The sequence below is a fragment of the Panulirus ornatus genome, chromosome 42, assembly GCF_036320965.1.
Source record: "Panulirus ornatus isolate Po-2019 chromosome 42, ASM3632096v1, whole genome shotgun sequence".
In the NCBI taxonomy this organism is placed as follows: domain Eukaryota; kingdom Metazoa; phylum Arthropoda; class Malacostraca; order Decapoda; family Palinuridae; genus Panulirus; species Panulirus ornatus.
Window position 1 is genome coordinate 1,439,679 of NC_092265.1, and position 26,244 is coordinate 1,465,922.

At 39.6% G+C, this 26,244-nt stretch overlaps 1 protein-coding gene across 4 annotated transcripts in view; it reads right to left on the minus strand.

The window, feature by feature from the left end:
* Positions 1-415: 415 nt before the first annotated feature.
* Positions 416-26,244, minus strand: part of Pih1D1 (PIH1 domain containing 1) — a 38,086-nt gene continuing 12,257 nt past the window's right edge. Inside the window, exons 3-8 of one of the 4 annotated variants that reach the window (XR_011715623.1) lie at positions 25,402-25,587; positions 22,670-22,816; positions 20,688-20,992; positions 18,921-19,058; positions 1,506-1,591; positions 416-554 (exon numbers count right to left, since the gene is read on the minus strand). Coding sequence is in view for 3 of the 4 variants with exons in the window: in XM_071686289.1 (XP_071542390.1) it covers positions 12,178-12,213; positions 18,921-19,058; positions 20,688-20,992; positions 22,670-22,816; positions 25,402-25,587 (812 nt within the window). In the remaining variant the exon portion in view is untranslated. Of the gene's footprint in view, positions 555-1,501; positions 1,592-11,704; positions 12,214-18,920; positions 19,059-20,687; positions 20,993-22,669; positions 22,817-25,401; positions 25,588-26,244 lie in introns of those variants that run through there. The other 3 variants (XM_071686290.1, XM_071686289.1, XM_071686291.1) reach the window with 3 other exon arrangements.

A 26,244-nucleotide genomic window follows, 5' to 3' on the forward strand; every position in this document is an offset into this window, starting at 1 on the left:
GTGAGGATGTTTCCTCATTTATGAAAACTTTAACTCTGGAAAAATGGAGAGATACCATTTTGATTCCTATCATCAGTGGAGGTTACTGCAAGGCAGTGGCTCTTATTGCTCCACCACAGAATTGGATCATTTTATAAAATTATTACTGATGTTGCACTTGAATCCAAGACGGGCAGCCAAAGTTGTACACTTTGATTTGCCCTCGACCATAATTAGTAAAAAGATGCTTGCATTTATTAGTGCATTGTCTAAACAAGTGGTTTTGCTAGACATTGCTTACTTAGTCTGGAAAAAATCTGACTCATCATTTAAAGTAAGGCTTTCATGCTCAAGGTTTCATTTGTGGAACAAATCCTATTACTTTTTTATGGTGGACATATCCTCTGTCTGGCAACACTGTATAGTTTTAGAAGTCAGACAACATGGTACTGAGTAGAAGGATGAAACTTTTAGTCACTGGCCTTGTGTTTAGTGATTCATTCATTTTATTATGCTTGATCGCTGTTTCCCACATCAGTGAGGTAGCGCCACGAAACAGATGAAGAATGGCCCATCTGCAAATATATATATATATATATATATATATATATATATATATATATATATATATATATATATATATATATATATTCATTATATATATATATATATATGTGGATGGGTTATGTGTAATGCACCGAAACCATAGTTCCCAATCCAGATCCAGGCCCCACCACAGACCTTTCCATGGTTTATCCCAGACATTGCAAATGTCTTAGTTCAGTCCACTGACAGCAAGTCGACCCCAGTATACTACATCATTCCAATTCACTCTATTCCTTACCCACCTCTCATCCTCCTTTATGTTCAGGCCCTGATTGCTCAAAATCTTTTTCATGCCATCCTTCCACCTCCAATTTGGTCTCCTGCTTCTCCATGTTCTCTCCACCTCTGACACATATATCCTCTTTGTCAATCTTTCCTCACTCATTCTCTCCATATGTCCATAATTTTTGCTATTTCTGAGTTATATTTTTCCTTGACCAGTAAATAACTATGGGTCCTAAGATCCTGACCCAAGAAAAAGTATTTAAAAGTAAGATTTCTTGACATACTGGAAGGTCTGAGTTAACCAACTTTAAATTTGTTCCTTCTATTGTCACACCTCCCTGAAGCTGGGTCTGATCGACCTATGTAGACCAATAAGGCAATGGTCTCCCATGATAGTTTAATATAAAACAGTTCAGAAAATTGACTGCATTTCACCCTTTCTATACCACAACACTCCATCACTCTGTCCCATGCACACCTTACACCCCCCTGCTTGCTCAGGCCTGGAGTACTCAAAACCTTTTCCACCCCATCTTTCCATTTTCAATGTGGTCTTCCCCCTTCTAACCTCAACTTCTGAAACATATTCCCTATTTGTCAACATCTCACTCATCCTCTCCATATGTCCAAGCCATTTCTGTAAACCTTCTTCAGCTCTTTTAACAATACTCTTTTTATGAGCACATTTCTCTTACCTTATTGTTACTTTTTTCATCAACCATCCTCATCCCAAGTACTGTCCTTAAGCAGACCTGCACTAGAGTTGCCCTCTGCCAGTGGCCTGTTAAGGGTGAGATACAAAAGACTAAGTGGCATGTGAGTTCTCTTGTTATGGGGGACTCCTTTGCTGTGGCCACCCCTTTAAAGGATTTCCAGCTGGAAACAGGCATCAGAGATATAGACATATACAGAAGCATTTCATATGCAACAATATGGGACTACTTTACCATGAAACATGCCCAAGTTTACCCTCACCAACAATGACTTCTCTTTCCAATCATCTCATTACATCCCAGACCTGAGCTCCCACACCCATCTTATGGTTAACTTCAGCTTCCATGGTTCCATTCACTCCATGTCTACTCTCAGGTATCATAAACACCCTACTATCTTTAAATTCACTCTATTCATACTCACACTCCAAACCAGTAAACTCTCACACAACAACCTCTGCATTCTCTGTCATCAGCAAACAATAACAGACTCACCTCCCTTGACCCCCTACCCCAGCATACCATGTACCTGTCCTTTCTCCAAGACTCTTGCAATCCCTCCCCATCCATAAACAAATTGAAATTCATACACACACCTACCACAGACCACCTTCTCATGGAAACAGTCACCTTCCTCTCTTCCTACTCACACAAATGCCTTACTCTCTTAATAAAAACATTTCATTGCTTCTAGCCGCTTTCCTCGCACTTATGTTCGTAACAACTTCCAAAGAGGATTGCTATCAACCCTAAGCTTTTACAGTTCCATAACCACCACAAACAAATCCTTCTGCTTCTCTTATGTACTTCTCACACAAATTCTTCAAAGTAAACACCTGATCCACACATCCTTTGCTTCATCTGATACCACTAAAGGCTATGAAGCGGCACTTGAGATCACTAGTTATGTTGACCACTGCTGTGGCCACCTCCTTAAGGGAGTATCAGAAGAAGCAGGCATCAGAGATATAGATAGACATATAAAGTTGTTGAGTATACCTAGTAGGCATAACAGAGTGGCGAATGAGTGGGTGGCAACAATCACAGAGTGTCAGCGTGAGGGCGAGCAGTGTGGCTTTAGAGGAGATGGGGTGTATATCAAGTGTCTGCTTTGATGAATCTGTGCGAGAAATGGAGGAAAAAAGTGATTGTTGTGTGGTATTTATGGATCTACAGAAAGCATATGACTACTGAGAGAAAGGACTTGTGGAAGGTGCAATGAATATATGGGGTAAATCAAAAGTTACTAAATGCAGTAATGAGTTTTTACCAGGAAAGTAAAGCATGTGTACAAGCAGGAGGAGCAAGGATAAGCAGTTTCAAGTGAGTGTAGGTTAAGTCAAGGATGTGTCATTTCACCATGTTGTTTAATATGTTCTGGAGGGATGGTGAGTGAGGTGAATGTAAAGATTTTACAGTACAGTGCAAGTCTATCGTATGCTGGGGGTGGGGATGCATGAGACATGAATTATTTGCTTATTGTAGGTGATATGACTCTGATGGTAGACTCCAGATAGAAACTCCAGAAACTAGCGACAGAGTTAGGGAGAGTGTGTGATACAAGAAAGCTGAGAGAGCATGTGAATATATATATATATATATATATATATATATATATATATATATTTTTTTTTTTTTTTCCAAAAGAAGGAACAGAGAATTGGGCCAGGTGAGGGTATTCCTTCAAAGGCCCAGTCCTCTGTTCTTAACGCTACCTCGCTAATGCGGGAAATGGCGAATAGTTTGAAAAGAAAAAAAAGAAAAATATATATATATATATATATATATATATATATATATATATATATATATATATATATATATTATCCCTGGGGATAGGGGAGAAAGAATACTTCCCACGTATTCCCTGCGTGTCGTAGAAGGCGACTAAAAGGGGAGGGAGCGGGGGGCTGGAAATCCTCCCCTCTCAATTTTTTTTTAATTTTCCAAAAGAAGGAACAGAGAAGAGGGCCAGGTGAGGATATTCCCTCAATGGCCCAGTCCTCTGTTCTTAACGCTACCTCGCTAACGCGGGAAATGGCGAATAGTTTGAAAAAAAAAAATATATATATATATATATATATATATATATATATATATATAATTTACCAGGAATACTCAACAAACTTATACCTCTGTAATTTGAGCACTCACTCTTATCCCCTTTACCTTTTTACAATGGCACTATGCACGCATTCCGCCAATCCTCAGGCACCTCACCATGAGTCATACATACATTAAATAACCTTACCAACCAGTCAACAATACAGTCACCCCCTTTTTTAATAAATTCCACTGCAATACCATCCAAACCTGCTGCCTTGCCGGCTTTCATCTTCCGCAAAGCTTTCACTACCTCTTCTCTGTTTACCAAATCATTTTCCCTAACCCTCTCACTTTGTACACCACCTCGACCAAACCACCCTATATCTGCCACTCTATCATCAAACACATTCAACAAACCTTCAAAATACTCACTCCATCTCCTTCTCACATCACCACTACTTGTTATCACCTCCCCATTTGCGCCCTTCACTGAAGTTCCCATTTGCTCCCTTGTCTTACGCACTTTATTTACATCCTTCCAGAACATCTTTTTATTCTCCCTAAAATTTAATGATACTCTCTCACCCCAACTCTCATTTGCCCTTTTTTTCACCTCTTGCACCTTTCTCTTGACCTCCTGTCTCTTTCTTTTATACATCTCCCACTCAATTGCATTTTTTCCCTGCAAAAATCGTCCAAATGCCTCTCTCTTCTCTTTCACTAATACTCTTACTTCTTCATCCCACCAGTCACTACCATTTCTAATCAACCCACCTCCCACTCTTCTCATGCCACAAGCATCTTTTGCGTAATCCATCACTGATTCCCTAAATACATCCCATTCCTCCCCCACTCCCCTTGCTTCCATTGTTCTCACCTTTATATATCCCCAGGGATATATATATATATATATATATATATATATATATATATATATATATATATATATATATATATATATATATATATATGGGGATTAAGAATACTTCCCACGTATTCCCTGCGTGTCGTAGAAGGCGACTAAAAGGGGAGGGAGCGCGGGGCTGGAAATCCTCCCCTCTCGTTTTTTTTTTTTAATTTTCCAAAAGAAGGAACAGAGGGGGCCAGGTGAGGATATTCCAAAAAAGGCCTAGTCCTCTGTTCTTAACACTACCTCGCTAATGCGGGAAATGGCGAATAGTTTAAAAGAAAAAGAAATATATATATATATATATATATATATATATATATATATATATATATATATATATATATATATATATATATATCTTTTTTTTTTTTTTTTTTATACTTTGTCGCTGTCTCCCGCGTTTGCGAGGTAGCGCAAGGAAACAGACGAAAGAAATGGCCCAACCCCCCCCCCATACACATGTATATACATACGTCCACCCACGCAAATACACATACCTACACAGCTTTTCATGGTTTACCCCAGACGCTTCACATGCCTTGATTCAATCCACTGACAGCACGTCAACCCCGGTATACCACATCGCTCCAATTCACTCTATTCCTTGCCCTCCTTTCACCCTCCTGCATGTTCAGGCCCCGATCACACAAAATCCTTTTCACTCCATCCTTCCACCTCCAATTTGGTCTCCCTCTTCTCCTTGCTCCCTCCACCTCCGACACATATATCTTCTTGGTCAATCTCTCCTCACTCATCCTCTCCATGTGCCCAAACCACTTCAAAACACCCTCTTCTGCTCTCTCAACCACGCTCTTTTTATTACCACACATCTCTCTTACCCTTACGTTACTCACTCGATCAAACCACCTCACACCACACATTGTCCTCAAACATCTCATTTCCAGCACATCCATCCTCCTGCGCACAACTCTATCCATAGCCCACGCCTCGCAACCATACAACATTGTTGGAACCACTATTCCTTCAAACATACCCATTTTTGCTTTCCGAGATAATGTTCTCGACTTCCACACATTCTTCAAGGCCCCCAGGATTTTCGCCCCCTCCCCCACCCTATGATCCACTTCCGCTTCCATGGTTCCATCCGCTGCCAGATCCACTCCCAGATATCTAAAACACTTCACTTCCTCCAGTTTTTCTCCATTCAAACTCACCTCCCAATTGACTTGACCCTCAACCCTACTGTACCTAATAACCTTGCTCTTATTCACATTTACTCTTAACTTTCTTCTTCCACACACTTTTCCAAACTCAGTCACCAGCTTCTGCAGTTTCTCACATGAATCAGCCACCAGCGCTGTATCATCAGCGAACTACAACTGACTCACTTCCCAGGCTCTCTCATGCCCAACAGACTTCATACTTGCCCCTCTTTCCAAAACTCTTGCATTTACCTCCCTAACAACCCCATCCATAAACAAATTAAACAACCATGGAGACATCACACACCCCTGCCGCAAACCTACATTCACTGAGAACCAATCACTTTCCTCTCTTTCTACACGTACACATGCCTTACATCCTCGATAAAAACTTTTCACTGCTTCTAACAACTTTCCTCCCACACCATATATTCTTAATACCTTCCACAGAGCATCTCTATCAACTCTATCATATGCCTTCTCCAGATCCATAAATGCTACATACAAATCCATTTGCTTTTCTAAGTATTTCTCACATACATTCTTCAAAGCAAACACCTGATCCACACATCCTCTACCACTTCTGAAACCACACTGCTCTTCCCCAATCTGATGCTCTGTACATGCCTTCACCCTCTCAATCAATAATCCTCCAATATAATTTACCAGGAATACTCAACAAACTTATACCTCTGTAATTTGAGCACTCACTCTTATCCCCTTTGCCTTTGTACAATGGCACTATGCACGCATTCCGCCAATCCTCTGGCACCTCACCATGAGTCATACATACATTAAATAACCTTACCAACCAGTCAATAATACAGTCACCCCCTTTTTTTAATAAATTCCACTGCAATACCATCCAAACCTGCTGCCTTGCCGGCTTTCATCTTCCGCAAAGCTTTTACTACCTCTTCTCTGTTTACCAAATCATTTTCCCTAACCCTCTCACTTTGCACACCACCTTGACCAAAACACCCTATATCTGCCACTCTATCATCAAACACATTCAACAAACCTTCAAAATACTCACTCCATCTCCTTCTCACATCACCACTACTTGTTATCACCTCCCCATTTGCACCCTTCACTGAAGTTCCCATTTGCTCCCTTGTCTTACGCACTTTATTTACCTCCTTCCAGAACATCTTTTTATTCTCCCTAAAATTTAATGATACTCTCTCACCCCAACTCTCATTTGCCCTCTTTTTCACCTCTTGCACCTTTCTCTTGACCTCCTGTCTCTTTCTTTTATACATCTCCCACTCAATTGCATTTTTTCCCTGCAAAAATCGTCCAAATGCCTCTCTCTTCTCTTTCACTAATACTCTTACTTCTTCATCCCACCACTCACTACCCTTTCTAATCAACCCACCTCCCACTCTTCTCATGCCACAAGCATCTTTTGCGCAATCCATCACTGATTCCCTAAATACATCCCATTCCTCCCCCACTCCCCTTACTTCCATTGTTCTCACCTTTTTCCATTCTGTACTCAGTGTCTCCAGGTACTTCCTTACACAAGTCTCCTTCCCAAGCTCACTTACTCTCACCACCCTCTTCACCCCAACATTCACTCTTCTTTTCTGAAAACCCATACAAATCTTCACCTTAGCCTCCACAAGATAATGATCAGACATCCCTCCAGTTGCACCTCTCAGCACATTAACATCCAAAAGTCTCTCTTTCGCACGCCTGTCAATCATCACGTAATCCAATAACGCTCTCTGGCCATCTCTCCTACTTACATACGTATACTTATGTATATATATATATATCTTTCTTTTTCTTTTCTTTCAAACTATTCGCCATTTCCCGCATTAGCGAGGTAGCGTTAAGAACAGAGGCCTGGGCCTTTGAGGGAATACCCTCACCTGGCCCAATTCTCTGTTCCTTCTTTTGGAAAATTAAAAAAAAATGAGAGGGGAGGATTTCCAGCCCCCCGCTCCCTCCCCTTTTAGTCGCCTTCTACGACACGCAGGGAATACGTGGGAAGTATTCTTTCTCCCCTATCCCCAGGGAAATATTTTTTTTTTTTTTTTTTTATACTTTGTCGCTGTCTCCCGCGTTTGCGAGGTAGCGCAAGGAAACAGACGAAATAAGTGGCCCAACAGAGAAGGGGCCAGGTGAGAATATTCCCTCAAAGGCCCAGTCCTCTGTTCTTAACGCTACCTCGCTATCGCGGTAAATGGCGAATAGTATAAAAAAAAAAAAAAAATATATATATATATCCATAAACAAATTAAACAACCATGGAGACATCACACACCCCTGCCGCCAACCTACATTCACTGAGAACCAATCACTTTCCTCTCTTCCTACACGTACACATGCCTTACATCCTCGATAAAAACTTTTCACTGCTTCTAACAACTTGCCTCCCACACCATATATTCTTAATACCTTCCACAGAGCATCTCTATCAACTCTATCATATGCCTTCTCCAGATCCATAAATGCTACATACAAATCCATTTGCTTTTCTAAGTATTTCTCACATACATTCTTCAAAGCAAACACCTGATCCACACATCCTCTACCACTTCTGAAACCACACTGCTCTTCCCCAATCTGATGCTCTGTACATGCCTTCACCCTCTCAATCAATACCCTCCCATATAATTTGCCAGGAATACTCAACAAACTTATACCTCTGTAATTTGAGCACTCACTCTTATCCCCTTTGCCTTTTTGGTTGTTTAATTTGTTTATGGATGGGGTTGTTAGGGAGGTGAATGCAAGAGTTTTGGAAAGAGGGTTAAGTATGAAGTCTGTTGGGGATGAGAGAGCTTGGGAAGTGAGTCAGTTGTTGTTCGTTGATGATACAGCGCTGATGGTTGATTCATGTGAGAAACTACAGAAGCTGGTGACTGAGTTTGGTAAAGTGTGTGAAAGAAGAAAGTTAAGAGTAAATGTGAATAAGAGCAAGTTTATTAGGTACAGTAGGGTTGAGGGTCAAGTCAACTGGGAGGTGAGTTTGAATGGAAAAAAACTGGAGGAAGTGAAGTGTTTTAGATATCTGGGAGTGGATCTGGCAGCGGATGGAACCATGGAAGTGGAAGTGGATCATAGGGTGGGGGAGGGGGTGAAAATTCTGGGAGCCTTGAAGAATGTGTGGAAGTCGAGAACATTATCTCGGAGAGCAAAAATGGGTATGTTTGAAGGAATAGTGGTTCCAACAATGTTGTATGGTTGCGAGGCGTGGACTATGGATAGAGTTGTGCGCAGGAGGATGGATGTGCTGGAAATGAGATGTTTGAGGACAATGTGTGGTGTGAGGTGGTTTGATCGAGTAAGTAACGTAAGGGTAAGAGAGATGTGTGGAAATAAAAAGAGCGTGGTTGAGAGAGCAGAGGAGGGTGTTTTGAAATGGTTTGGTCACATGGAGAGAATGAGTGAGGAAAGATTGACCAAGAGGATATATGTGTCGGAGGTGGAGGGAACGAGGAGAAGAGGGAGACCAAATTGGAGGTGGAAAGATGGAGTGAAAAAGATTTTGTGTGATCGGGGCCTGAACATGCAGGAGGGTGAAAGGAGGGCAAGGAATAGAGTGAGTTGGAGCGATGTGGTATACCGGGGTTGACGTGCTGTCAGTGGATTGAATCAGGGCATGTGAAGCGTCTGGGGTAAACCATGGAAAGCTGTGTAGGTATGTATATTTGCGTGTGTGGACGTATGTATATACATGTGTATGGGGGTGGGTTGGGCCATTTCTTTCGTCTGTTTCCTTGCGCTACCTCGCAAACGCGGGAGACAGCAAAAAAAAAAAAAAAAAAAAAAAAATATATATATATATATATATATATATATATATATATATATATATATATATATATATATAGGTACAGTAGGGTTGAGGGTCAAGTCAATTGGGAGGTAAGTTTGAATGGAGAAAAACTGGAGGAAGTAAAGTGTTTTAGATATCTGGGAGTGGATCTGGCAGTGGATGGAACCATGGAAGCGGAAGTGAATCATAGGGTGGGGGAGGGGGCGAAAATCCTGGGAGCCTTGAAGAATGTGTGGAAGTCGAGAACATTATCTCAGAAAGCAAAAATGGGTATGTTTGAAGGAATAGTGGTTCCAACAATGTTGTATGGTTGCGAGGTGTGGGCTATGGATAGAGTTGTGCCCAGGAAGGTGGATGTGCTGGAAATGAGATGTTTGAGGACAATGTGTGGTGTGAGGTGGTTTGATCGAGTAAGTAATGTAAGGGTAAGAGAGATGTGTGGAAATAAAAAGAGCGTGGTTGAGAGAGCAGAAGAGGGTGTTTTGAAATGGTTTGGGCACATGGAGAGAATGAGTGAGGAAAGATTGAACAAGAGGATATATGTGTCAGAGGTGGAGGGAACAAGGAGAAGTGGGAGACCAAATTGGAGGTGGAAAGATGGAGTGAAAAAGATTTTGAGTGATCGGGGCCTGAACATGCAGGAGGGTGAGAGGCGGGCAAGGAATAGAGTGAATTGGATCGATGTGGTATACCGGGGTTGACATGCTGTCAGTGGATTGAATCAGGGCATGTGAAGCATCTGGGGTAAACCATGGAAAGTTGTGTGGGGCCTGGATGTGGAAAGGGAGCTGTGGTTTCGGGCATTATTGCATGACAGCTAGAGACTGAGTGTGAACGAATGGGGCCTTTGTTGTCTTTTCCTAGCGCTACCTCGCACACATGAGGGGGGAGGGGGATGGTATTCCATGTGTGGCCAGGTGGCGATGGGAATGAATAAAGGCAGACAGTGTGAATTGTGTGCATGGGTATATATATATGTGTCTGTGAGTGTATATATATATATGTGTACATTGAGATGTATAGGTATGTATATTTGCGTGTGTGGACGTGTATGTATATACATGTGTATGGGGGTGGGTTGGGCCATTTCTTTTGTCTGTTTCCTTGTGCTACCTCGCAAACGCGGGAGACAGCGACAAAGCAAAATAAATAAATATAAATAAGTATATATATATATATATATTTTCTTTTTCTTTCAAACTATTCGCCATTTCCTGCGTTAGCAAGGTAGCGTTAAGAACACAGGACTGGGCCTTTGAAGTAATATCCTCACCTGGCCCCCTTCTCTGTTCCTTCTTTTGGAAAATTGAAAAAATAACAAGAGGGGAGGATTTCCAGCCCCCCCCCCCACCCCCGCTCCCTCCCCTTTTAGTCGCCTTCTAAAGTAAATTTCCAGCCCCCCGCTCCCTCCCCTTTTAGTCGCCTTCTAAAGTAGATTTCCAGCCCCCCGCTCCCTCCCCTTTTAGTTGCCTTCTAAAGTAACAAGGTGCATGAGAGCAAGTCTGACAGGGGAGAATCTGGAGCAAGTATAGTGCTATAGGTAACTGAGAGTGGACTTGGCAGGGGATGGGACCATGGGTGGTGAAATGAGATGTAGGGCTGGAGGGGGAGTTAAGGTCCTGAAAGTACTGAGAAGTGAGTGGAGGGAGAAGCCAATGTCTGTTAAAGCAGAGATGAGTCTGTTTGAGGGAACAGTAGTTCAAAAATTATTCTATGAATGTGAGGCTTGAGGCCTATAAGCAAAAGAATGGAAGACGGTAGGCATGATGGAAATGAAATGCCTTAGGATAAGATGTTGTGAGATTGAGAGAGAAGACCTGGGTGTTCTGAAATGGTTTGGACACATGGAGAGGATGAATTAAGATTAACTAACAAAGAGGATCTGTGTATTACATGAAGTGGAGGGAGGAAAACAGAGAGGGAGACCAAGAAGGAGGTGGAGGTATGGGGTGAAAGAGACTTGGGGTAACAGGGGCCTGAATATTCAAGAGGGTGAGAGACTTACATGGAACAGAGCAAACTGGAAGGATGTGGCAATGGTGTTAGGTGCTATCATTGGGCTGAACCAGGGCATGTAAAGTGGTCTGGGTACACCATGGAATATGTCTGCAGGGCTGTTATTTTGGTACATTATACTTGACAACTACGTAACATAATTTGTCTGTTACTGATGATACTCAATATAGCAGGAGAGCAACTGCATGTGTATAATCTTCAAACTCACACTGACCGATTTCTAACAGTAGGTATGTTAGTTGATAAAACAACTTGGTAATTTCAATATACTGAACTTATTATATGCCAAATTTTCATAATTCCTCTAAGAGCAGTGCCTACTACCTGCTACTGATAATCTGGAAAAAAATGTTTCTTTTGCCAGAGATTTTTTTTTTCATTTACAACAGAAAAATTGCCAATAGAATTTACAATCTTTCTGTAGTAAATGAAAAAAAAATCAGGCAAAGAAACATTTTGTTTTCCAGATAAATGAAACATGGAAGATGAGCATAGTGAATATATGAATGAAGCACGACAAAAAAAAGGAAACATTACATAATAATGTAACCCAAGCATAGCACTGCATGATAAATAATAGCTATGCATAAGATGAATGTCTTTTGGCAAATTTCTCCAACAATGACAAAAATATAACACTAGATCAGCAGCATCTCTACTACATAAGTTACTGAAATAATACCATGACATCTAATAATGCAAGTTAAACTTTATCAACAGTTTCAAGCATCATGTATGAAGAATGGGAGCTCTCACAATCAGAACCTGCAAAGGATAAGAGTATATTAAAGTCTTGTCTAAATAAAATATTCAACTACCAGTACTATATCTTAATTAAAATTTGTTGCTCTGAAAGGCAGCAATCTCAGGTGAGATGGAATTTGCTAACTTTTATCATTCTGCATGATAATGTCTCCAAGTCTGAGCTGTGTTAAAAAATGAATGACCTAGCATGCATAACTTCAGCACAATTAATTGGTTAATAAAGATGTATCAAAATGCAGGATTATTAAGGAAATACAGTTTCTCAGTACATAAAGGATACGTTTCTGTCAGATATGAGAGAGGTTTCCCTGCATTCTCTCAGTATCTGGAACACCCATTTCTGTCCCCATCAACCTGTGCTTTGAACACCTTATTTTACAAATAGCTTGCTAGCATATGCAAAGTCTCCCAAACATTTTGTTTGCTTATTCTACTAACTAGTATAAAAAGAATGAAGGAGGGGGAGAACTAATTTCACTGTCCTGGTATCTTGTCAATAGCACTCAAATAATCTTTAGATATTAAATCTAAGATAAACAGTAAATAGTAAACTGATATTTGTAGCATTAAGTTAAACAGCAGGCATGGTCCAAAAATTCCATCAAATTAGCATTCACAAGTAAGGGAAGTACAAGGAAAGTTTTATTATTACCCTTGTGTTGGTCTGTTCCAATGATACAAGAGCACCAAGTAAGAGTGAGAATCATTTGTATCATCACAGCTCCTGACACTAGAGGAAGATGTATATATGATTTTTCTTTGTTTCTACAAAGCTTTTTTTTTTTCCAAATGACTTTCATTTCATAGACACAGCATTAACTATAAATAAAATACACAATTTTAGAAGTCTACACCTTCCCTACTAATATTCAAGGCACTGAAGACTGACTGGCTAATGTGACAAGAATATTGAAGGATTTGTTTCCTTCTTTATATTAAAGATTCTACTTTAATTTCAAGCATACTCTTAGTTCATACAGAGGAAGACAGCAGGTGGTGAGTAATATGGATAAAACTAGAAATATCGCACCTTTCCCACTACAATTAAGTGTGAGTATACGGTAAGCATGTCTGGGAAAAATATTGGAGAATTTCTTCCTTTGAAATATTCTAGCTCATTACTGTATTTATCATCTGTTATCAAAGTCCTCTATTATGCCATGTTTCCATAAGGAGAAAAATTAGGTGCAGTTGTTACGCAATATTTTCATAAGAGAGAATACAATGGGAACATCCCACTTGCTAGCCTCTCTCATCCTTGTTTACTGTAACATCACTAAAATTACCCTATAAGGTACTTATTTTTTAACATTTCTCATGATGTCCTTCTATAATATCTTTACCAACTGGTACATATCATACGTGTCCCTCCAAATGACATAGGACAGCCAACGATCTATGTATTTTCTGCAGGGTCATTGTGTATCCATGAACTTCAAGTGGATGACCATGCACTTATAACAGTTTATTACAGTGACTGTAAGGGTAATGATGTAGCAGAATTTTTCCAGCACCTCCCGAGCAACAGAAGATGCCTATATAGGATACTAATGGTACAATATGTAAGCTGGATATTCAAACAGAGGAGAGAAAAGTTCAAATATCAATATAATTGATGATGACAATCACTTTCTAAGAGCACATCAATAATTATTGGCCATACTATTGTGGCTTTGTCAAGTTCTGAGTCCTCGTATGCATAAAATGGGAAGGCTGTGTCAGAAGCATTCTGACAGTTCCCAGTGAAGATGAGTCTGCATCAAGGAAAGCTATGAAAATACTGTAAGTGTTTGTGTTACTTGTGTAAGAAAACATATATATATATATATATATATATATATATATATATATATATATATATATATATATATATATATATATATATTTTTTTTTTATACTTTGTCGCTGTCTCCCGCGTTTGCGAGGTAGCGCAAGGAAACAGACGAAAGAAATGGCCCAACCCCCCCCATACACATGTATATACATACGTCCACACACGCAAATATACATACCTACACAGCTTTCCATGGTTTACCCCAGACGCTTCACATGCCTTGATTCAATCCACTGACAGCACGTCAGCCCCGGTATACCACACCGCTCCAATTCACTCTGTTCCTTGCCCTCCTTTCACCCTCCTGCATGTTCAGGCCCCGATCACACAAAATCTTTTTCACTCCATCTTTCCACCTCCAATTTGGTCTCCCTCTTCTCCTTGTTCCCTCCACCTCCGACACATATATCCTCTTGGTCAATCTTTCCTCACTCATTCTCTCCATGTGCCCAAACCACTTCAAAACACCCTCTTCTGCTCTCTCAACCACGCTCTTTTTATTTCCACACATCTCTCTTACCCTTACGTTACTCACTCGATCAAACCACCTCACACCACACATTGTCCTCAAACATCTCATTTCCAGCACATCCATCCTCCTGCGCACAACTCTATCCATAGCCCACGCCTCGCAACCATACAACATTGTTGGAACCACTATTCCTTCAAACATACCCATTTTTGCTTTCCGAGATAATGTTCTCGACTTCCACACATTCTTCAAGGCCCCCAGAATTTTCGCCCCCTCCCCCACCCTATGATCCACTTCCGCTTCCATGGTTCCATCCGCTGCCAGATCCACTCCCAGATATCTAAAACACTTCACTTCCTCCAGTTTTTCTCCATTCAAACTCACCTCCCAATTGACTTGACCCTCAACCCTACTGTACCTAATAACCTTGCTCTTATTCACATTTACTCTTAACTTTCTTCTTCCACACACTTTACCAAACTCAGTCACCAGCTTCTGCAGTTTCACACATGAATCAGCCACCAGCGCTGTGTCGTCAGCGAACAACAACTGACTCACTTCCCAAGCTCTCTCATCCCCAACAGACTTCATACTTGCCCCTCTTTCTAAAACTCTTGCATTTACCTCCCTAACAACCCCATCCATAAACAAATTAAACAACCATGGAGACATCACACACCCCTGCCGCAAACCTACATTCACAAAGAACCAATCACTTTCCTCTCTTCCTACACGTACCCATGCCTTACATCCTCGATAAAAACTTTTCACTACTTCTAACAACTTGCCTCCCACACCATATATTCTTAATACCTTCCACAGAGCATCTCTATCAACTCTATCATATGCCTTCTCCAGATCCATAAATGCTACATACAAATCCATATATATATATATATATATATATATATATATTTTTTTTTTTTTTTTTTTAATTTTCCAAAAGAAGGAACAGAGAAGGGGGCCAGGTGAGGATATTCCCTCAATGGCCCAGTCCTCTGTTCTTAACGCTACCTCGCTAACGCGGGAAATGGCGAATAGTTTGAAAAAAAAAAAAAAAAAAAAAAAATATATATATATATATATATATATATATATATATATATATTTTTTTTTTTATTATACTTTGTCGCTGTCTCCTGCGTTTGCGAGGTAGCGCAAGGAAACAGACGAAAGAAATGGCCCAACCCACCCCCATACACATGTATATACATACGTCCACACATGCAAATATACATACCTACACAGCTTTCCATGCCTTGATTCAATCCACTGACAGCACGTCAACCCCGGTATACCACATCGCTCCAATTCACTCTATTCCTTGCCCTCCTTTCACCCTCCTGCATGTTCAGACCCCGATCACACAAAATCTTTTTCACTCCATCTTTCCACCTCCAATTTGGTCTCCCTCTTCTCCTTGTTCCCTCCACCTCCGACACATATATCCTCTTGGTCAATCTTTCCTCACTCATCCTCTCCATGTGCCCAAACCACTTCAAAACACCCTCTTCTGCTCTCTCAACCACGCTCTTTTTATTTCCACACATCTCTCTTACCCTTACGTTACTCACTCGATCAAACCACCTCACACCACACATTGTCCTCAAACATCTCATTTCCAGCACATCCATCCTCCTGCACACAACTCTATCCATAGCCCACGCCTCGCAACCATACAACATTGTTGGAACCACTATTCCTTCAAACATATATATATATATATATATATATATATATATATATATATATATATATATATATATATATATATATATATATATTATCCCTGGGGAGAGGGAATTAAGAATACTTCCCACGTATTCCCTGCGTGTCGTAGAAGGCGACTAAAAGGGGAGGGAGCGGGGGGCTGGAAATCCTCCCCTCTCGTTTTTTTTTTTTTTTTTTTTTTTTTAATTTTCCAAAAGAAGGAACAGAGGGGGCCAGGTGAGGATATTCCAAAAAAGGCCCAGTCCTCTGTTCTTAACGCTACCTCGCCAATGCGGGAAATGGCAAATAGTTTAAAAGAAAGAAAAATATATATATATATATATATATATATATATATATATATATATATATTTTTTGCTTTGTCGCTGTCTCCCGCGTTTGCGAGGTAGCGCAAGGAAACAGATGAAAGAAATGGCCCAACCCACCCCCATACACATGTATATACATACACGTCCACACATGCAAATATACATACCTACACAGCTTTCCATGGTTTACCCCAGACGCTTCACATGTCCTGATTCAATCCACTGACAGCACGTCAACCCCGGTATACCACATCGATCCAATTCACTCCATTCCTTGCCCGCCTTTCACCCTCCTGCATGTTCAGGCCCCGATCACTCAAAATCTTTTCCACTCCATCTTTCCACCTCCAATTTGGTCTCCCACTTCTCCTCGTTCCCTCCACTTCCAACACATATATCCTCTTGGTCAATCTTTCCTCACTCATTCTCTCCATATGCTCAAACCATTTCAAAACACCCTCTTCTGCTCTCTCAACCACGCTCTTTTTATTTCCACACACATCTCTCTTGCCCTTACATTACTTACTCGATCAAACCACCTAACACCACACATTGTCCTCAAACATCTCATTTCCAGCACATCCACCCTCCTGCGCACAACTCTATCCATAGCCCACGCTTCGCAACCATACAACATTGTTGGAACCACTATTCCTTCAAACATACTCATTTTTGCTTTCCGAGATAATGTTCTCGACTTCCACACATTCTTCAAGGCTCCCAGGATTTTCACCCCCTTCCCCACCCTATGATTCACTTCCGCTTCCATGGTTCCATCCGCTGCCAGATCCACTCCCAGATATCTAAAACACTTTACTTCCTCCAGTTTTTCTCCATTCAAACTTACCTCCCAATTGACTTGACCCTCAACCCTACTGTACCTAATAACCTTGCTCTTATTCGCATTTAAGTTTGTTGAGTATTCCTGGTAAATTATATGGGAGGGTATTGATTGAGAGGGTGAAGGCATGTACAGAGCATCAGATTGGGGAAGAGCAGTGTGGTTTCACAAGTGGTAGAGGATGTGTGGATCAGGTGTTTGCTTTGAAGAATGTATGTGAGAAATACTTAGAAAAGCAAATGGATTTGTATGTAGCACTTATGGATCTGGAGAGGGCGTATGATAGAGTTGATAGAGATGCTCTGTGGAAGGTATTAAGAATATATGGTGTGGGAGGCAAGTTGTTAGAAGCAGTGAAAAGTTTTTATTGAGGATGTAAGGCATGTGGAAATAAAAAGAGCGTGGTTGAGAGAGCAGAAGAGGGTGTTTTGAAATGGTTTGGGCACATGGAGAGAATGAGTGAGGAAAGATTGACCAAGAGGGTATATGTGTCGGAGGTGGAGGGAACAAGGAGAAGAGGGAGACCAAATTGGAGGTGGAAAGATGGAGTGAAAAAGATTTTGTGTGATCGGGGCCTGAACATGCAGGAGGGTGAAAGGAGGGCAAGGAATAGAGTGAATTGGAGCGATGTGGTATACCAGGGTTGATGTGCTGTCAGTGGATTGAATCAGGGCATGTGAAGCATCTGGGGTAAACCATGGAAAGCTGTGTAGGTATGTATATTTGCGTGTGTGGACGTATGTATATACATGTGTATGGGGGTGGGTTGGGCCATTTCTTTCGTCTGTTTCCTTGCACTACCTCGCAAACGCGGGAGACAGCGACAAAGCAAAATAATAATATAGTAAGGCATGTGTACGTGTAGGAAGAGAGGAAAGTGATTGGTTCTCAGTGAATGTAGGTTTGTGGCAGGGGTGTGTGATGTCTCCATGGTTGTTTAATTTGTTTATGGATGGGGTTGTTAGGGAGGTGAATGCAAGAGTTTCGGAAAGAGGGGCAAATATGAAGTCTTTGTGAATGAGAGAGCTTGGGAAGTAAGAGTATATACATCATGATTCTTGTTTTTACAAAATTTTCTGTAATTTTCGATCAAAACAAACAAAACTCGTTTCAGCCTAAATCATTGTCCTCAGGTAATGTGAAGTGGCTCAAGAGGATGAACAGCATTTAAGACCTAAGCAAAACAGACTGATAGTAATTGGGAGCAAAGTTAATAACAGTAAATAGTCAATAGAATACTGAAGTGTGACAATTATAACATTTCAGAATATTTTTCATAAGATAGACTCATAAGACATGAGATACTAAGGTATGTTCATTGGTTGCATGTTTGAAGCACTAAATCTAAAGCAAGGAAATCAACATTTTTATAAAAAGAAGCTGGGCTAGAGTGTTTATGAATGATCAGTTGAATTAAATTAGTCTTCAGATTTATATGGCAACAAAGATATTGGAAAGGGATTATCTATGTACATAAATGATGTGGGGAATGATTCAGCAAAAATGGATAGATATACTTACCCTAGTAGATGTAATGAAGTGGGCCTCAGCACTGTCACTGTCAAGAGAGAAAGGAACAAACACATCCAAGAAGTTTTTGGAGCTCTCAACCACCAAGCGATCCTCACCAACATTCACCTCAACATCACATCCTGTTACCTAAAGTAATTTACACATATTATCAGTGAATTTTTAAGATATTCTAATCTACACACGTTAATCAATTCCTAATTTGTGTATATTCAAAATCTTTAGAAATCAGTTAAGTTTACAGGGTACAAAACTGGACCGGAAAGCTGCCAAAACTGGACATAAGCCTTTCATGAGGAAAAAAGTTTTAAGAAAATATTTTTCTCTCTAGAGAAATGTCCTGCAAGCTTAAAGATGCTCCAAAATCCCTGGGAGTTAAAATCATCTAACCACCCACCTTTTGGTGAGGTTTATGCCTCTCACCCCTTGCTAACCACCTTTCAGTAATTGTGGCCTTCAGTATCGTTCCAAGTTCCCCCTGCTACTCAGCAACCTCATCAATCTACCAGTTAAAAAACAATTACCCTAACAATTTCACTGTGCAAGCTTTCTGAAAAGTTAATGTCCCATTCATGAAAATAAAAAAAATCCCTCATTTATCTTGCCATACACAATATCTACACCATATATTACTGAAGAATATACTAACAAAAGGCGTACACTACCATCTATACAGTAATGGTGTGGGAAGGTGAAGGGTGTATTGTATGCACATGGGTGGGCTCTGCATGGTAGTATGGATACAATGATTACTTTTTTCTAGAAGTGATTTCATCCTACATGCAGGACACGAAAACACATTACACACTTCAAGATTGCTTATCAAATATGATTTCACAAATCCCATATGCATCATTCATATATATTTTTGTAAGTAGTAGTTGGTAGGCAGCCACCGGCCAGGAAGGTATATTACCAGTACTACCCACCTTGGTATCGGGAGAGTTAGTGAAATCTGCTTAATGAGCCAGCACTTCAGTGGACGTTAAATTGAACTTCCCTAACCCAGGTAGCTGTCTTTTCTTTCTGCCTCACTAACACGTGGACTACAGGCATTCTGTCCACAAACGTACAATCTCTCCTTGTTGTATGCAATACTTGAAAACACTTAACTCACACAGCTCATTCTTCACAACTCCAGTTTCACCAACAGTGAGCACTATGTGCTAGCCCTGCCTTTTGACAAAATGGTAGGAGTAGATGAAAGTAGCAAGTAGGAATATTCAAGCTGGAACATTTGGTAGAAGTAGATGGTAGGAGCATTAGACAGAAGTAGTCAGTAGGAATGTAAGGTAGGAGCCTCAGCAAACACTGCACTAGAATCGCCCTCTGCCAGTGGTCTGTTAAGGGGGAGGCACTAAAGGCTATGAAGCAGCGCTGGAGTTCACTTGTTATGGTAACTCTATTGACGTGACCATTCCTCAGAGGAAGTTCCAATTGGAACAGGCATCATAGATATAGATAGACAGAGATACATATTTTTACATAAATGGGAATAGCCCTCTGTGGATGGTAATAATTGGTTTTCGTATATCATATATGAAAGCTAGAGGTTGCATGCGTGCCATTAAGACCACTGTTTGCTTGTTCCTGATGCTATTTTCCCTTAACACTGGAAAGGTAATCAAATATAAAATAAATCTGAAATATTATCATCATAGTAATGCTGACTTTCCTGTACTCACTCACTTACTGTATCATCATGAGCACAATGTAAAGTTGAATATGGGGAATACTTCTTTTACATATGTTACTTACTGTACAGGGCAAATTAACTTCTGCCAGTAAGTTCTCCACACTGCTGTTCCCTGCAAGCTTTTTCAATAAAAATGAAGGCTTGACTTTTTCTGCTTTCTGATGTTTAGAAGTTAAAGGCTTTGTTGAAAGTTCTGTGATCAATGGCTGGCTGGAAGGTGCGGCATTAGAACTCACAGAGAAGCATGGCACATCCTCAGGCTTCCAGTGTCTTGCTCCACTAAGTTCTTGCACCAATGGGATAGTTGTTCGAACAATTTGCTCAGGCATGTTCCCATGGTATTTCTTATTTTTTAGAGCAGTCCATCCTGTAAATCAGATTGATTTCTTACCATTCATTAATCAAAATGTCAAACACATGTATTCACACAGCACTGTCAAGATTAATGCAACTACAGTGTCCACAAAAAACATTCTCCTATTTCATATATTTTCAAGGGCAATACATGGCTGAGGTTTATTGTGGATACAAGCAGTTGAAGCTTTCAAGGTGAAATCATTATACATTTTTCTCTGAGACTAGTGTTTCTAACATTGTCAGCAGCAGTAACCTATCTCAAGTGTGCCTTAAGATATCGCTAGGGAAGGACATTTTTTCTTTACTCTTCCTAGCTGCCACTTCATTTTGGGAATATCGCTGCTGGACCCAATATTTCTTCCACCAAGATGATTGACTCTCCTTTTTAAGAAACAGAAAGCCTAAATTTTCACCTGAAAGAAAGAAAATGTGGGTACGCCTGACATTTCCAGATGCACTGGGTGCTCAGAATGCATGACCAGGTGGCTGCTTCCTGCAACAACTCATCAGTGTCTCGCCTCACTCAGGAGATCAAGACCCTATGAACCCAAAACATGGACCAAAAATGCTTCCAAGCCCAGATGGTAATTAAGGTCAAAAGGAGAGACGACAAAGTACTGAAATGTAAATGTGACATTGCCTTGAAAATGTATTGGGGGAGCAGAAAAGGCTTTTTGTGGACAATATACTTGATGAATATAGCAGTCACACTTTCATTCATATTACAAAAAAAAAAAAAAAAAAATTATATATAATCCTGAACTGCATAATCCCAGCACCCTTTTATTAGGGTCCTGGTGCTTCAAGGCTGTGCTACATTTGAGTAACAGAGTAATGATGGACTTCTTAGGAGAGAGGTTTCTCAACAAGACTGCATTAATTTTTGTCCAAAGGCAATAATACAACCTTGCTGATGGTGACTTTTTAAAAACAGCAAAACTACTTTCAAGTGGAGTCCATTAATACTTACAGAATATAAAAATGAATAAATGATTAAATGGAAAAAGGAAAAAATACAATCAAAATTTCTTCCCAAAATTTACACACCTCATAAAGAAAATTACTCACCACCAACAGAAATAAGAGAATAAATAAATACACCATCATAACTAACCTAATCACTAAAACAAAAAACAAACTGGCACTCTAGTGCAATTCAAAGAAGACCCACACTTACTGCACCAATCCAACCCCCACTCATGAAGCATTCTGAACCATTCTTACGACATTCCTCATACTTTTTTTTTATCGTACTTGAATGCCAGCACATCCGAAAGCATATTTTCTTTGTCAGATACGTATCCATTTGCAACTATGTTGAACTTTCTGTCAGTTAGAAATACCCTGATCCACTTTCCCTTTGATTTTTGTTTTGCTACCCCATATTGTCTATATAAATGAGGAAGTTCATTGTAAATGAACTCACTTTAGGCATTATTCTCTTTGAATATATTCTCCACATAAAGAGAGGGAAGAGTTCATAATGAATATACATACATATCATATATAAATGGAAAAGCACAGAAGGAATCTCAGAACATCATGAAACACCACTACAGTAGAATACTGCTACATATGCAATGGGCAGTACCCTATATGTCTTACCACTTTTGTCTAATGAGCAGTACACTGCATGTCTTACATACCACTTTTGTCTAATGAGTAGTACACTGCATGTCATACTTACCACTTTTGTCTAATGAAAGTGAATATTTTTCCTCTATGCCTTCCAGAGTAGCAATCATGAAGAAATTGTGGAATAGTGGGTTGTCATACATCTTGGAGAAAAACTCAGGGTTAATGATGACATCATATGCTACACACATCTCACCAGCTGCAAAGTTAACACAATTCAGGCATTTAACAGATCCTATAGAGCTCACTAAAACAATAAAAGCCTATCAAATATCAACACAGTATTACAGCATCTTTAACCAAAAGGAAATCATGAGTACAATACAAGTGCCAATATCTTTCACTACAAAGGAAATCATGAGTATAATCCAATACCAGTACAACAAAACAAAACAGCATGTGGATAGTACGTCATGGTGGTGTCATTATTTCTCATTCTATGGGGGTTACAATGGATATGTAAGCTATATAAAGGTGGCAAAAAGTTAATCATGGCTTACATACCAGTACCATCTTTGCTGCCTTCCTTTGGGGCCTTCTCTGATAGTTTGATGTTCTTTTTTAAATGTGATGACCACACCTGAGAAGCTTATTCTAGTTATGGCCTAATATAACAAGTGAACAGTTTGCTGAATATTTCTTTATTAATAAAAGCAAATGTAATTCTAACATATGTCAGTAGACACTTTGTCTCCTTTTCTGTTTTCCTAAGGTGGGGCAACTGGTAAAAAATGAATCTAAAATTCTTTTTTCCCTTAAAGAATACTATGATATATGATACAGAGGAAAATATCCAAAAAAGTAGTACAGAGTACACAACTATTATAAGACTAAAAGGGGAGAAAGGACATTAATAAATAACATCTCAACAGATGTAATGGAAAGCTACAAAATTCCTTTAAGACTGGAGGTTTTCAGGGGAAGCAAAGACTTCTGAATTCAAAGGAAATAGCTCTAAGGTTACCTGAATCACCTGATCAGATATAGGTTTGTATGAAGTGTAAGCTACTATCCCTATGCTCAGGAGGCTCAATCATTTACAGTTTTTCAGCAATACTGAGGTTTTCAGAATTTCTTTGCACATGCAATATTGACAGTAATCTCATCTGCCATGATTTAAAACAAAAAGACAGGCCTCTGTGCAATAGAAAAACTGCAGTTGCTAAGTTAGAATCACAGGCACTTTGTTTATATGCTGATGAAGCAAGTTGGTGGGCAGTGGCTAAACTGTCTTATCTTAAAATTCTTACTTACACCATCTATGCTGGTGTAAGGGCACAAAGATAATACAGCATAATTAAATTATTGTTAAAGTGTAAAAGTATGGGTATGTGTGCAAACAGAACATAGTTAGTAAAATAGAGTAAAAATGTACCAATATGATGTGCAACAGACTGCCACATGTTTTCCTGATGCCCAGCTTCCAAGACCAAGTCACAAACTAACTGACTATTATACTAAATCCCAAACTCAGCCTAATGGGTCCAACACTTAAAGGGCCAATGTTGTGATGCAAATGATTTTTACAGAATTTTCAGTTAGATCCTAAACTGTGTCCAGGGGAGTCTTGTGGGTCTGTTAGAAGCCAAATTACAATACAGTGAAATCCATTAGAATGGAGATTTATGTGCTTTCCTCTATATTGGTGCTGGGAAGTTGAACTGATGGGGGAAGGTTATGACAGGTGGTATGTCTGCTTCTTATCTAAGTATACAATGAATATGCCAAAACATATTACATACTTTATAGTTTTTTCCATCCAAGATTTCACACATTCCATATCATTTACACAATTTTTCCCAACAGCGAGACAGCGACAAAGTATAATAATAAAAAAAAAAAATATGTATTTTCATTTGCTATGCACATAATTCACAATATTTCAGTTACAAACACAAAGCATCATTCACATAAATAAATGTAAACAATAACCTTTTCATCAAATGTATAAACAATGATAGAGGAGAAATTGTTCTCTTTATTATAAACTTCACTAAAATGGTCCAGGCACTAATTTGGCTATTTGCCCTGATGATGCAGTTACACTCTCTTTGAAGATATATAAGTGACATTAATGCAACATGTTTTTTCCCAGCAGTGTTTTTATGTCTTTAGTTACATCTGTGGATAAGAAATGGAACCATAAATCAACTAAGAATCTAAATGAGGGCAAGAACCATCGATCCTCATATGGGGGAGGCACACAACTTAAAACAGTGTATGGCTTCCAGAAAGCATGTCACAGCCAGTCAAGCACTCCTTCTGAAAGGTACTCTGCAGTCTAAGGTTTAAGCCTTCCTTATTTTACCTCACCTTCCACCCCAGCATAAAACTATGTATGAGGAAGCAAGAACATTTCATAATGCTAAGAGTTGAAACGTAAAAGAAAGAAATCAAAGTTTTAGGGCAGCATAATTTATGAAGCAGGAATGCATGCTACTGTATCACAGTACATACTGGAAAGGAGAAACCTGATTTACAATCTAAGTTATAGGGGATAAGAATGTTTGTGCAAATATAGCAGCATTCTTGAAGGCAGTGTTCAATTAATTCTGATACTTGGGAGTCAAACAAGGGTATGCCAACAAGGAATGTAAGAGCAGTGCAATCAGAACATTCAGTTTTAGATGTAGAGGGAAAACAGTCAAAAAAAAAAATATATATATACATAACATTATTAAACATCATGCAGAGAATGGAGCGGTAAAACTAAGGATGTAGACATGTTTATGGCTGACTACACCAAATGAAATATAATCCACTAACACCATATCACCATCTTACACTTGTCTTTTTCCTGGTGGGGCTGGCCAATAGACATGGGTACACGGAAGTCTGATGCTGTATCTGATTCCAAGATAGTGATCAGTTCTTGGTCAGAGATGTCCTCTGGGGTAGGGATGGCATCTGAAGTACACACATTAATGAAAACCTTCTTCTTCTGGTCATCCCGGGTCTTCACACACATGCCTGCAATAAGAATCCATAAAAATACGAAATATGTGTAATAGCCATATATGCTTTACAAATGTTCTGCTCTAGGAGTAATATCCGTGTATGTTAAGTTTTAAACATGTTCAACTCTATATATACTCTAAACACTGATTGATCTTTGATTATTACATGGAGAAAGGCTCTCTTGGCTTTGCACTCATACAACATAAATAGTTAAGAAATCCTATAAGGCTGCATAAGCATCATTGCCATCATCCACACATAATAACTGTTAACATTATCATTATTATTATTACTATTATTACTATTATTATATCCCTGGGTACAGGGGAGAAAGAATACTTCCCACGTATTCCCTGCGTGTCGTAGAAGGCGACTAAAAGGGGAGGGAGCGGGTGGCTGGAATCCTCCCCTCTTTTTTTTTTTTTTAGTTTTCCAAAAGAATGAACGGAGAAGGGGGCCAGGTGAGGATATTCCCTCAGAGGCCCAGTCCTCTGTTCTTGACGCTACCTTGCTAACGCGGGAAATGGCGATTAGTTTGAAAGAAAGAAAAAGAAAGATTATCATTACTATGAAACAGAATACCATTACAACAATAATACTAAAATGACTACAGAAATGATAATCATACTAACATCCAAGTTATCTTTAAATGGCTACCATATCATCTGA